Source organism: Phocoena phocoena, chromosome 10 (assembly GCF_963924675.1).
Source record: "Phocoena phocoena chromosome 10, mPhoPho1.1, whole genome shotgun sequence".
Lineage (NCBI taxonomy): Eukaryota > Metazoa > Chordata > Mammalia > Artiodactyla > Phocoenidae > Phocoena > Phocoena phocoena.
This window is the reverse complement of record NC_089228.1, coordinates 38238415-38252294: the sequence shown is the minus strand read 5'-3', so window position 1 is coordinate 38252294 and position 13880 is coordinate 38238415. Positions and strand designations below refer to the sequence as shown.

The following is a 13880-nucleotide window of genomic DNA, read 5'->3' as shown; positions in this document are numbered from 1 at the left end:
TTACATAGCATTTTGAGATGGTCTATGCTTATCTACTTGTCATAACTCTTCCATTAGGCTAAGCTCTCTGAGGGCTAGGACCCTCCCCTCCTCTGTGCTCACATAGCGTTGTAAATGTCAGTGGAATTGAAATGAGTTGAATAAGGGTGAGAATTTCCTAACAAATGTTAATCTGGGCCCGAGAACCATCATCAGGATGAAGTGACCCTAAGATTAATTTTGGATTTTGAAAACTACTTGAAAATACAAACCAATAAAAAATATTAAAAAAAAAATAACCATCTGGTGCAGATGGAAAGCTAGATAAAATAGAACCATATGCAGTTTTCAAAAATTTAGCAAGTAATCATCAGTGCATATCTTCATAGTTTCATCTGTCTTATTATAAACCAGCAATCCTTATATGCATAATTGAAGGAGAGAGAATTGAAAGTGCTTATAAGATGTCAAAGTGATGATTTCATATAGGCCAATTTCATTTTTCCCAGATGGTATTTTGACATGTAAGTCAGATATTTTCCTAATTTTCCTAATGAAAGCTGCAGGTACATACTCATTTGAGGTTTTAACATAGCAAAGTACCTGTTGGAAATCTTTCACACAGGCCTCCTTTGTCATGTTATTTCCATTGATGGAAATTCAGATACCTGGATCAGTTCTGTTTGACTTTTGTTAAAATCTCTAACCTGATAATATTTTACTTTTCTTCTAAACACCTATATTCCCAGTGAAATGGAATTAGGAAAACAAGACCGATAGAACTAAGCCCTCTTGAATTTCTATTAATATTTTTCATGGTGCTTTTTATATTCATAATGCTTTGTTTCCACAGAAATATTACTCCTTGTTTAAAGGGGAAAATCCCTGTGTTTTCTTTTTCCTCAAAGATACCCAATAACATTTAAAAAATTAATTTTTCCCTCTGCCTGTGTCCTTTAAAATCCTGATTCTTTTTTACATTTCATAGTTGGTGTGTATATTCTGGCCTTTTTCAAAGTCAACCAGTACCCTCCTAATGGGAAATTCAGCTGGACTTGTTTATGTTTAGTTGGGTTTTTCTTGGTCAGTTTGAATATAGGGCTGCTCATCTCATTTGCCTAAACAAAAATCTTGGTGTATAACTGTTATGAAAACAGGGCTTGGTATAGACTAACAGTTGGCTTGAATGATCAAGGGCCATGTTTGTCAGCATCACTGAGTCAGCTTTTCTAGGGACAGAGACTAAAGAATTAGTTCTGGGATTGGATATTATTTATCAGGGCTTTGTTTTCTGTACCTTGTTTTCCCCTAAGCACCTGGTTAGCTATTATCACAGATACTTTTTTGGGGAACAGGCAACCACATGGTTAATGAAGATGGAGAAGAACTGAAAATTTAATATTACCTTTATAGATTTCCTTCCTTTGCCTTGTTCTCATCCTTCTCAACTGCAAAAAAAAGTATAAGGAGCATTCACATTTCTATGAGAAATCTATACATTTAGGTTAGAAAATGGAGAAAGATATGCTTTTTAATAGTCATACAAATAAGCCACAAAGACCCATCAGCACACCAGGTTTCTTCCCAGCATGTGATGATGGAAGAAAAAGGTAATAAAAGAGATTTTTTTATTACTCTTTTTAGGTGAGAATTTGTCTGTGGGACTGTTAACACTGAGTTTACCATCTTGATGATTCCAGATGGTTCCTAGCAATTCTGAATACAAGGTTGGTTGGTAGTCTTCAGAACATTTAGGTCTCTGAGTGGAACATCTTCTGTGTCTACTAGAACTTTTTCTGTGAATTATAAAATTACATTTGAGAACTAAAGGAAAAAAATCACAATTATCTCAATACAACCACTGTAATCATTTTTGTTTACAGTTGTGTCACATTACATCATTTTCAGATTTCTGTATATTCACCTGTGCTTGCTCAACTCCTCTCCCCTACCCCACACCCCATTTTCCCTCTCATGGAGTGAGCATGAGAGGTGGGGATGTGACTCGGCTATGACTTCAGGTGGTCTCTCCAGTTTTCTCTGAGTATGAGCGTTCACTATGCTGGCTGTGATTCTGTCATTTAAAGTGATATATTTTTCATACATTATGGCCCTTAAATGCAAGCCAACCTCTTCATCTGGTGTCAGCCAAAAGAAAAGTGATCTGTTGCGACGCTGGAGGAAAAACTGGCAGTGTTGGACTTAACCTATATTGAGAGATGGTATGTTGTTCTTCACCTTGGGGTGTTCAAGTATGATATTGAAAATGCATGGTTTTCATCTCATATGCTGACTTTTGTCTCTGACCTCTGAATTAGATGCAACTTCATTGTATTTAATTCTAGTTCTTTTTCCTATACACATTTTATATAATTGTTCTCAATTTTAAAGTTTTAAAAATATACTATATTCAATATACTATATCAAGTATCTTATCATATTGTAATTTTTATAGCCATCATTTACAACAAGACTTTTGGGTTTTTTTGTCTTTTCAGAAGAATTTTGATAGCCAGTATATTCAGTCCATGAAAGTGAATGCTTTCTAACTTGCACAGTCAGGCCCACTCACAATGGTTCTGCCATAGATATTTTAGAATAAAATAACTGTTGTGCTCAAATTTCAATATTTCTTAACTATAGACATAGTCTTATCTGTGCTCAGGCATGTGGGATCCTTTCTGTGATTGGGCTCCGTGGAGGTTGGAAATCAGATTAATTTATACAGTGTAGTGGTTAATAGCATCAGTTTGAATCTGGACTGACTGGGTTTGAAGCCAGGTATTGCTCCTTACCATTGAGGTGATTTTGAACAAATTACTTGTTCCTTCTTTGACTGCTTCCCCATGATGGGTAAAATGAGGTTAATAATATTTACCTTATAGGATAGTCATGTGAGGATTAACTATATGTAAAATATTTAGAATACAGTCTTACACCTACAAGTGCTTTGTAAATATTACTTGGTATCATCACCCGTTTTGGCAATTTATGAAAATCTTTATAGTACAACTCTGAGTCTTGGACACACAAAATGCTTTGGATCAAGATTTGGTCCTTTTTAATTTTTATTTATTTATTTTTAAAGTTTTAGGTATTATAGTTAAACTTTTTTGCTTTTTCTGGCCACACTGCATGGTTTGCAGCACATTAGTTCCCTGACCAGGGATCAAACTTGGACGCCAGCAGTGAGAGCACCAAGTCATAACCACTGGACCGCCAGGGAATTCCCTAAACTTTAAATTTCTGTTTTTGTTTGATAAAGTTTCAGGCAGAAGAAGTTGAATGTTGGGCTTATAAATTTAAATATTATATCTGAAGTACATTGTCAACATATAATATCTCAGGAATGTATAGAGATGCTATTAGATGCTCATTATGTCTCCTCTAGATGCTCATTATGTCTCCTCTAGTATCTTTTCCTTTGCAGTGACATTAGTATCAAAGTCTGTTTGTTCTTTAGCAAAGTATGAATGTTGCTATGAATCCTTTCTTTTTCTGCACATAGATTCCGTGTGCTCCTCTGGGCCACAATAGTTACTTCTTTAAGAACAGAAAGGAAACTCAGGGCTTTGCCAATTTGGTGTTGGTGTTCTGTGTTTTTCATTTTGGCAGCTATGGAGAGGGTTTGCTTTCCACACACCTGGATGCTCCTTTGACAATGTTCTGTAGAGGTAATCAACACACTTGAGAGTATATCTGCTTGTTCTGTGGCTGCCCCTTTCTGATTGTGGACGTACATTTGAATGTTTACAGTAGATACTTGGTGATAAAAGGCACTTTAGTTGCTTCTGCTCTTCTGCAGTGTTTCCCAAGAACACTCAGAGCCCTTTACAAAATGCAGAATGTTTTATGTATGAGATGTTCACTGAGTTGAATCAAGAAATCCACTTGAAAGGAAATATGTAACAAAACAATTTCTCCTGTTAATAGGGTATATACAAATGCATATACTGTTTCTCTAAAGCAGTTTCATTTCTCTAAATAGTTACTAATTAGAGAAGACTGATTTTGTTGTGGTAAGTTTAAATAGAGATTCCAGGGGTTAGTTCTAATCTCTGTTGGTCAAAGCTGTGAAATCAGGTAGAAAGTCTGTCCACCTAAGGGGGTGCTGAGATTTCTAGTAGCTTTCTTTTCTTCCTGGTCATTTCCTATAATTCAAAGGAAGAATCAAGTTATACCATTGTAACATTTCATAATGAACTTGGAGTATGTAACAGATCTAAAGCCTTACCTATATCATAATAAAACATTTCAGGCCATTCATTCCATGTGACAAGGGATCCAACCCATTTCACCAAGTTTGGTCTGTTTTTAAGTTATATTTTCTCTTGCCCTAGCTTTTTTGTTGTTGTTTTCCTTTTCCTTTTCCTTTTTTCTTTTTTTGGCCTTTATTACCTTGATTCAATGAAACCAGTTTTCTATTATTATATATACTTTGTGCTCAAAATTGACCTAGGTTTTGTGTGGTTTCTCTTTCCCTGAGTTTTATTTCTTTTTTTTAAAAAAAATAAATTTATTTGTGTCTTTTAAAAAATTTTTGGCTGTGTTGGGTCTTTATTGCTGCACGCGGGGCTTTCTCTAGTTGTGGTGAGCGGGGGCTATTCTTCATTGCGGTGCGCAGGCTTCTCATTGTCGTGGCTTCTCTTGTTGCAGAGCACGGGCTCTAGAGCTCAGGCTCAGTAGTTCTGGCACATGGGCTTAGCTGCTCCGCGGCATGTGGGATCTTCCCGGGCCAGGGATCGAACCCGTGTCCCCTGCATTGGCAGGCGGATTCTTAACCACTGCACCACCAGGGAAGCCCCTGAGTTTTATTTCTTATTTGAGCAAATCACATCTTTTTCTTGGTGTTCCATCTGCACAGTGTCACTCCTAAAGATGAACTTCTTTACCCTGTGAGGCAGTGGAGGAAACATGGAAGCCACTTGTGGAGCATTGCTTTAATAAGTATATTTTTGTAGTCATATGGTGGCAGTATCAAGGAAATTATAGGATGGGGTTAGTGTTAGAGTTTGTCAGCTTGTAAATCCCATGACTTCCCATCTCATGGGTCACGAGAGTCACAAATGACACTTGCTCAGGAAAATGGTGAAGGATGTTTTGTGCTCTGATGGTACATACAATTCTTGAACATGTACTGATTGCTAACAATTCCTGTCTCTCCCCCAGCCTACCCCAACTTTGTGCATAAGCACAGTTTTGGACCCAGCCATTTGTACTTACTTATGCTTTTATACCTTCTTCCTTTCATAAAGATTTTAGCTGGCTTATGACTTGAGTTGAAACAAGGAAAAAAAGAGGAGACCTGATATGGTCTGTCCCCTGCCAACCAGAAGCTTCCTGTGGTATATAGTTGCCTCAGTCTGTCAGCACTTCTGTCTTTGAAGGTGGTTTCTGCTTGATAAGTGGTGACTATTAGTATAGCTTTGAGATAATTGCTTCTCCTTCCTCTCTCGGTATACATTTTTTTTTCCAGATACTTTCCTGTTCTTGTTGACCTTGTTTTTCCAGAAGACTCAGCCTGTGGTTAAAATGTTTCGGGTCCCCCTTTGAACTTTCTGTGGGATTACCCAATTCTGGGGCACCCTCACCAGATCAACAGTACTAAAGAGGGCAAAGAATCTTCTTGGTTAATAGAAAAGGCCATTTTGGAATGACTTTCTAAGTCCAGAAACATCCAGACTTTCCTTCAGTACTTTTTTCTGTTTGGGGTAGCAGCTTTGCCTAGTACAGGGGAGGGTGGGGGGGGCTATGGGGAGGGCTTGTGTTTAAGGGGTTCAGAAACAGGGGATTTAAGTGTGTCTTTTGTGTTTTCAAGGCACTAACACCACTCCCGTCTGTATTTAAATGCTGTCCCCAGGTTACGACTATGGCTATGTCTGCGTGGAGTTTTCACTCTTGGAAGATGCCATCGGATGCATGGAGGCCAACCAGGTTGCTTTATACTTCGGTCAAATGATGCTGGAAGGATATATTTTTTATGTATGGGGAGGGAGAGCTTCAAATGATTAAACTTTGGAAAGGTACCAGAAATCTGTATTTGGAGCATACCACATTCCAACCAGGAGAAACTTTAAAAGAAGCTGGGAAGGTTTCTTTAGAAGAGTTAATGGGCACAGAGTATATTTTAAAAAATAGCATTCAGTTGTAGTTGCACCATATTCCAAGGACAGTAGATGGAAAAAAATGACAGGTCTGGAGTGCTTCCCTTTGGGATGTGACTGAGCTTGGGATCCAGATGCAAAGAATGATCCTTGCCTGTCTGTGATCTGAAGGAACTTCCTGGCACAGGAATTCTAGGTCAGTACTTAACACCCAGACCTAGGGTGAAGACCACTGATGGCAACTCCTGTGGCACTCAGGTCCTGCCTGCAAGTGCTACTTTTGGAAGAGGGCCAATGGGGAGAAGAGAGTTAGTTGTTGATTGTTGGGGTCTTTTGCATTCATCATTGTTCTTTGCAAATTGGGGTTTCGTACTCAAGTTCTTAGCTGCGTATAGTCAGAGCTGGTGAATCTGAATCTGTACTTACCTTATATTTGAAACACCTAGATGTATTTAGCTTGCCACCTAGAACTGTCATCTGGGTCTTTAATTGAACGCTGCCTGGTAGTTTTGGGAGGAATTAGGAAATGGATAGAATCCTTGTCATCGTGTTTCCTTGGGGAAAGTTGTTTTCTCCGTGGTGTGTTAGTTCCTCCATCTGTAAAGTGGGAGAAAGAAGCTTAGTGATACAGTTTGATTTTTATGTACCCACTGCCTGTGCTTAACATTGTGATTGCGATGCACCCAGAATCTTAAAAGAAGGCTCTGCCAGAGAAGAGTAGTATTGCATGAGAACTGTTTCTCTTTCATAGCCGAATGCCCTTTCATCAGCTTTGTTCCATGCAGCATGGCTCATCACACTTAACTTTTTCCCTTCTTTGACCGTGTTCCCCCTTTATGGCAATGGAGATGACATGCTCTAAATCCTCTGGGATCAAGAAGTAATTAGAGGAAACTTGATGTATCCATTCCTGTTGTTAGTAGTATAAATACTGTTAGATCCTCAGAAAATGACTGCAGTAGGACTATATCCCCTTCACAGAGTTCTCGTTGCCTGATTTGTTCAGTGTCCATCATTGAGTCAGTCATTTAACAGATACTAATTATGTGTCAGAAAATGCTATCTGCCAATATTTGGAGAGAGGAATAAAAGTCCTAGTCTGTATGCTTATGGTTGATTCCATTCTAGCAATCTGTCCTAATTTGAGAACATTCATTTAATTCATAAGCATCTTGTCTTTATCAGTGAGTAATCTTTAAATCCTTTGCCACTGTACTAAAGAATATTGTGAGTGGTAGAAACATAAAAGGGGAGCCATGGCAGATGCCATTTCCTTAGTATCATTCTCCCAACTGTGTGTTTCTCCTAGAGGGATGTTGCTTTTTATCAGAGCTATATAATCTTAAAAATAACCATATTGTGTCTTAACTGCCTCTTCCTTCTATCCCCCAAAAAATCCTATCTAAAGTATCCAGCCTCCTAAAGAGTAATGTCAAATAGAACTAGGGCAGCCTTCTTTAAAAATAAGGATTATCATAATGCTGGATTTCTGTTAGAGGTACACCAAGAAAAATGTTCATTTACACAAGCAGTGTCAAGGGGGTGTGGCCTATAGACATATCTCCCCCCACCCTTCCCACCCATTCTTTGAACACTCTCCCAGATCCCTCATGAATGACCTTTGCCCAGTGAATAGGACACCAGAATAAAGCAGGAGCAAGGCCAGAATTTTTCTAGATGTGAAATAGAATGTCTTGACAGGTAACCATGCTCTTGCATATGTCACTCTGTGCAGGAGAGCAAATAAGAGACAGCCTCTGTCTTCTAGGACCTTATAATCTCATACTAAGAAAGGTGACAGAGATTATGTGGTACTCATGGATTCCATAGAGTGTTCTCTCAGATAAACTCCAAATTCTGTCCGATAACATTTTCAGTATTCACTGGAGTTATTTCTTTTTGGTTTTTTTTTTTGGTTTTTTTGCGGGACGCAGGCCTCTCACTGCTGTGGCCTCTCCCGTTGCGGAGCACAGGCTCCGGATGCGCAGGCTCAGCGGCCATGGCTCACGGGCCCAGCCGCTCCGCGGCATGTGGGATCTTCCTGAACCGGGTCACGAACCCGTGTCCCCTGCATCGGCAGGCGGACTCTCAACCACTGCGCCACCAGGGAAGCCCTGGAGTTATTTCTTAATAAGATATCACCATATCCTTATTCGGTCAACCCGATTTCCTAGATTTTTATTCTTCCCCTAGCCATGGGACAGAGGTCACACTGCTAACACTGCCATGCAATAGAATCCTCTCGCTGAACTGCATAGACTTCATGACCCAGTCAGTATTCTTCTAATAACCTTTACCACAGCTCAGATGTGTACAAATCATTCTGATGAGAAAAATTTTGAGAATGGAATATTCAGGGGGATTTTTGTAATTAGGTAGTATAGCATAGAAAAGAGGAGTGTAGCTTCTATAGTCAGATGTTACTTCCTAGCTGGGTTGTTTCTGGCAAATTTCTTAACCTCCCTTGGCCTCAGTTCCCTCTGTTACCAGTACCTCATGGGACCCTGGAGTGGATTAAACGAGATCATGCGTTCACGAGTGCCTGCTGTGTACTAGGCACCTTTCTGGATGCTGGAGATGCTGCAGTAAATGAGACAGATTATATAACTTCTGTTTTAGTGATAGAAGTCAGAGCATAAGCAAGTAGACAAATTTAAAATAATATATGATAATGCTAAGTGCTATAAAGATAATGAAGCAGGGTATTGAGAGAATGCGTATGAGGGCAGTTTTAGATGAGGTGGTTAGGGAAACTTATTGAGGAATAACATAGAATTTGAGTAGTGACTCTTGGTGCATAATGTATACAGAACACTTAGCATAGCATCTGATACCTAGTAAGCATTTGAAATTAGACAGTCGTCTCCTCCTCCTCCTCCTCTTCTTCTTCATGTCAAGTAATTTCCAATCATAATTCCGGGAAAAAAAATTTTATATCTGGATTTTCCTTAAGGAAATGGATGTGGATCAAGCTCCCAATAACACAGCAGTTTAAAATCTTATGAGAGACATAAGAATGTGAGGGACGAAGTCCTTACTCCTTGGAGTAAGGTGCAAGTGTTTGTGGAAGATGTCTATTCATCCATGCTCCTTCCGTCCAAGTTTTACTTATAGACAAAGTTAGTATGAATTCTGAGTCACCATCTACAGGGCACCTTTGAGTAGTCTGTGTATATGCTTCTGAGGAGGGTTCTATGAAATGCTTTGGGTTGAGATTTTTATAACTCTTCACTATCCTGACTCTTGATGTGAAATGTCTTTTATTTATCATTGACTGATACTTACAAGTCTGGGAAAGGGGATAAAGGAGCCTTCTGTCAGCTTGGTTTGTCAGATATTGTGGGGTATGTGTGCATAATGAGGTTGTTCAGGATGATAACTAAGGCCCCTCTAGCCCTTTCCCAGTGCCTTAATGGAGACATCAAACTAGTAGGATGCTCTGCAGCAGTACTGAGCATGGTGGCCAAGGGGACTCATCAGGGCATCACTTAGCCTGCAGCTGTCTGTCTGGGAAAGTAATTTCCTACAGAGGTCTGTCAGCTCATACCGTCACCATCTCTGTCTAGGAGAAGTATAAAGCCAGCAAACACTGAGATGCAGAACCTTTTATTCTATCCCTTCCTGGGAAAGGTATTTCTAGCAGTGTCATATACCCTTGGCTTTCTTTATTGTCCAAGTCCCTGAGGATTGAGAGTGACTATTATCTCCTTTCTCTTTGTGTACCATTGCACTGGGACTTGGGGAGGGGAGTAAGAAGCATTGTGTTAGAATATCTCTCAATGGTTGCCCAGTTGTGTTAGTTCTCTCAAACCGTTGTCATTTGGTCTGCAGCATTTTATTTTCTCAAATTTGCAGGTATGATGTTTGTTGCCTATTTCTGTTTGACCAGATAGTCACTAAAGTGCCCTTATAAAAGGGCTCTGGGAGAATAATTCATTTCTCTGCAGTTCTTACTCAACCTTATTAGCATCAGTGACCTTCTTTAACTAAAGATGACTTGGCTACATGACAGAATCAGCCTGACTTTATATAGTGCAAGGGAAAAGGATGCTGTTATCACCTAATGTGAAAATTCCTTCAGACACTGGCTTTTTCTAGTATGTGGGATGAAGACTGTAGAATACATGAAGTTTTATGAAATAGTGTTTTTTTGTGTCAACAAACTTAAGAGAGTTTGAGTTTTTGAAGATACCTGGACGGCCAGGGTATTTCTGAAGGTATGTGAAGGAAGCCAAATCTTAAATGGGATCTGTCCTTGTGATTAAAATGAGATGAATAGGGAACGCTTATGTTTTGGGGGATGGGAAAGACTTTGTTGAGGCCATGATGGAAAAAATGAGCTGAGACTCAGTTTGTTGGAATCTTATTTAAGTTGTTAGCAATATTGTATGAAACATTTCAGTACTTGAATTGTGTGCTTTCCAGGTAACAAAAAAAAATAATCTTTATAAATACCTGTAAGGCTGTGGCGTTGCCTAAACCCTCACCCTAAAACTACTTCACTGAAGAGAATGTGGCATCCTGGCCAGAGCTCAGCTATATAACTTGTGGCTTGAGTCATGCCATTCTTTCTGGAAATCTCAATTTCAGTACCCTCTCTTGAGTGCCCTCAGTAGAGGTATTGGTGGGAAACAGAAAGGAAAATGAATTCTAAAATGTGTGTAAATCAACAATTGAAGATTCTCACTCACCGGAGAGTTGGGGAATTCTGGAGAATTAAAAATGATTTTAAGGGGGCTTCACTTGTGTCGCAGTGGTTGAGACTGAGCTCCCAATGCCGGGGGCCCAGGTTCAATACTGGGTCAGGGAACTAGATCCCACATGCATGCTGCAACTAAGAGTTTGCATGCCACAACTAAGGAGCCCGCCTGCTGCAACTAAGACCCGGCACAACCGACCAAATAAATAAAATATTTTTAAAAAATGATTTTAAGGATTGATGCTCTGATTATGCAGTTTGGTTACCTGTCCAGTGATTGAGTCTTGGCTGGGCACCAGGCAATATATCATAGTAGTTAAATATATGGACTCTGATCTCCATCCAACTAGCTCAGTAGGTAAATACATGGACTCTGGAGGCAGACTGCTCAGGGTTGCTTCTCAGCTCTGTCACCTTCTACTATGTTACTTGGGCAAGTGGCATAACATAATATCTCTGTGTCTCAATGTCTTCTCATACTTCTAGGGATTAAATGAGTTAATGCATGTAAGGTGATTCGAACTGGGCCTGGCGCGCAGTGAACATTGAGTGTTTATTTGTTATTAGCACACAACTTCTCATCTGACTGGACAAGAAAGTCCTAAATTATAGCAGCTCCAGTTTTGGCTTCATGGAGTATATGGTTAAAAAGAGGATTTGGTGGCAGTGTCCAGGGGATTATTTTTACATCAACAGTACTTCTTATTTAGCCTGCTGATTGGGACTGATTATCAGGTCTTTCTAGGTGTTTCTCCTGCCTCAGTGATCAAATCTTAAATTTTCTCAAGAGGAAGTGCAAGAGACATACCACATGTGGGACATGGAGTGTGGTTAGACCACACTGGGAATCTAGCCTGTGACCTTAGAACCCTAAACTCTGGTAACTAGCCACTGGCGTTGCCTAGCTCAGATTTTTTCCAATAATTGTAAAAGCTACTCTAAGCTGGAGTCAGTTTAGTTTTCTTGAATTTGAAAAGTAAATATTTATCATTTGGCAGTTTTAAGGGAAATTTCCAATGTGTCTCCTATAATGAGGTTTATGATTATTTTTGTTACACATGGTTCATTTCTGTGGTTGGAAGAAATTTAGTTCCTAATTTGTTCTAAATTGGGCATGTGCCTGTATATTTTAACCTTGTGCTTTGTTGTTGCCATATTTCTTTCAGCTTGTATTTTTTTTTAATTAATTAATTAATTTTTGGCTGCGTTGGGTCTTCGTTGCTGCACGTGGGCTTTCTTTAGTTGCAGCGAGCCGGGGCTACTCTTCGTTGCGGTGCGCGGGCTTCTCATTGCCGTGGCTTCTCTTGTTGCGGAGCACGGGCTCTAGGCATGCATGCTTCAGTAGTTGCAGCACTCGGGCTCAGTAGTTGTGGCTTGCGAGCTCTAGAGCGCAGGCTCAGTAGTTGTGGTGCACGGATTTAGTTGCTCTGCGACATGTGCGATCTTCCCAGACCAGGGCTCGAACCCATGTCCCCTGCATTGGCAGGTGGATTCTTAATGAGTGCGCCACCAGGGAGGCCCCCAGCTTGTATTTTTAGTTAATGTTTGACTTTATAAAAATGGGATTGTGCAAAGTGCTAATTTTGGAACTTGATTACAGACAGTTATTGAAAAAAAACAAGCAGAATTTGTATAATTCTAACTAACTAGTACAGGGGTTATACAAAGGCACAGTTCCCTTTGTGGTCTTGGTTATAGCTTTGGTTTATGACTTTGTATACCTCCAGACAGTATAGTTTTAAGAGCACAGACAGGTTTAAGATTCCAGCTTCATCAGTTCCTAGCTCTTGTAACTTCTGAAGCTCAGTTTCCTCATCTATAAAATGGAGGGATAATCACAGTACCTACCTCAGAGCAATTGTGAGATTAAAGTATGTAATGTATGTGAAGTGCTTGGTATGGCAGCTAGCATATGGTATACACTCAGTAGTACAGGGTGATTCTATAACACTGGACTCTACTTGGTTGCCTTCCTTTTTCTTGGCTGCTTATCTACCTCTTGGGACGCAGAGATGCCTGAAAAGTGGAGGCAGTGCTTTGGGTGGCAGCTAGATCTTTGACAGCCAGTTCCGTGGTGCTGCACAGTGTCTCTCCCATGAAACTTGGGGTGTCTGGACTGAAAGTGAAAGAGGCTGGGTAGCACCTGTCTTGACAGTGTCTGAGGGATGAGTGCACAGGCATCCAGGCATGTGAGGGCAGACGATCATGGCCATTCCAGCACTCATATGGTGGAGAGCCTTGTTTCTGAATCTAGCATTGCTGGTAGTTCTGTCACAGAATTCACTTAGGCCACAGGTGGCATTGAATGTTTATTGGGTGTCTTCTCCATTCAAGTTGAACTTGGAGGTTATCATGTGTCTTTGTGTCTCCGTTCTCCACAGGGCTAATTGTTCAGATGTTGTCATTCCGCCCTCTAGCTCATTTGTATGTGAGCTAGATACATAAATACATGTCTATGTAATATGTATTATATATAATATGTACATATTTCTTGTTAAGAGTATTGATGGTATGACTTTGATAATCATGGATAAGCTTATCTAGATTAATAATTATCTTTGGGACTTCCCTGGTGGTGCAGTGGTTAAGAATCCGCCTGCCAATGCAGGGGAAAACGGGTTCAAGCCCTGATCTGGGAAGATCCCACATGCCGTGGAGCAACTAAGCTCGTGCGCCACAACTACTGAGCCTGCACTCTAGAGCCCGCGAGCCACAACTACCAAGCCCACGTGCCACAGCTACTGAAGCCCGTGCACCTAGAGTCTGTGCTCCGCAACAAGAGAAGCAACCGCAATGAGAAGCCGGCACCACAACGAAGAATAGCCCCTGCTCGCCACAGCTAGAGAAAGCCCATGCGTGGCAATGAACACCCGATGCAGCCAAAAATAAATAAATAAATGTATTAAAAAATAATTATCTTTAATCTCTCATGGTGAGATTTAGTAATGCTGATGTTGTATACTAATGATACATATTTTACCAAAATCTATGACCAAGTGAAATTTGTATTTAATCTGTATGAACACCGTTTCCAAAGGAAAATATAAAGAGAAGAAGAGGTCTATCACAGAAAGTAGATAATTGGTTACCAGGTTCTT

At 40.1% G+C, this 13880-nt stretch overlaps 1 protein-coding gene across 1 annotated transcript in view; it reads left to right on the top strand.

The window, feature by feature from the left end:
- RBM6 (RNA binding motif protein 6) overlaps positions 1-13880 on the top strand; it is an 86237-nt gene that overhangs the window by 20617 nt on the left and 51740 nt on the right. The window contains exon 5 of the mRNA XM_065885209.1: positions 5840-5913. Coding sequence (XP_065741281.1) covers positions 5840-5913 — 74 coding nt within the window. The remainder of the gene's footprint in view (positions 1-5839; positions 5914-13880) is intronic.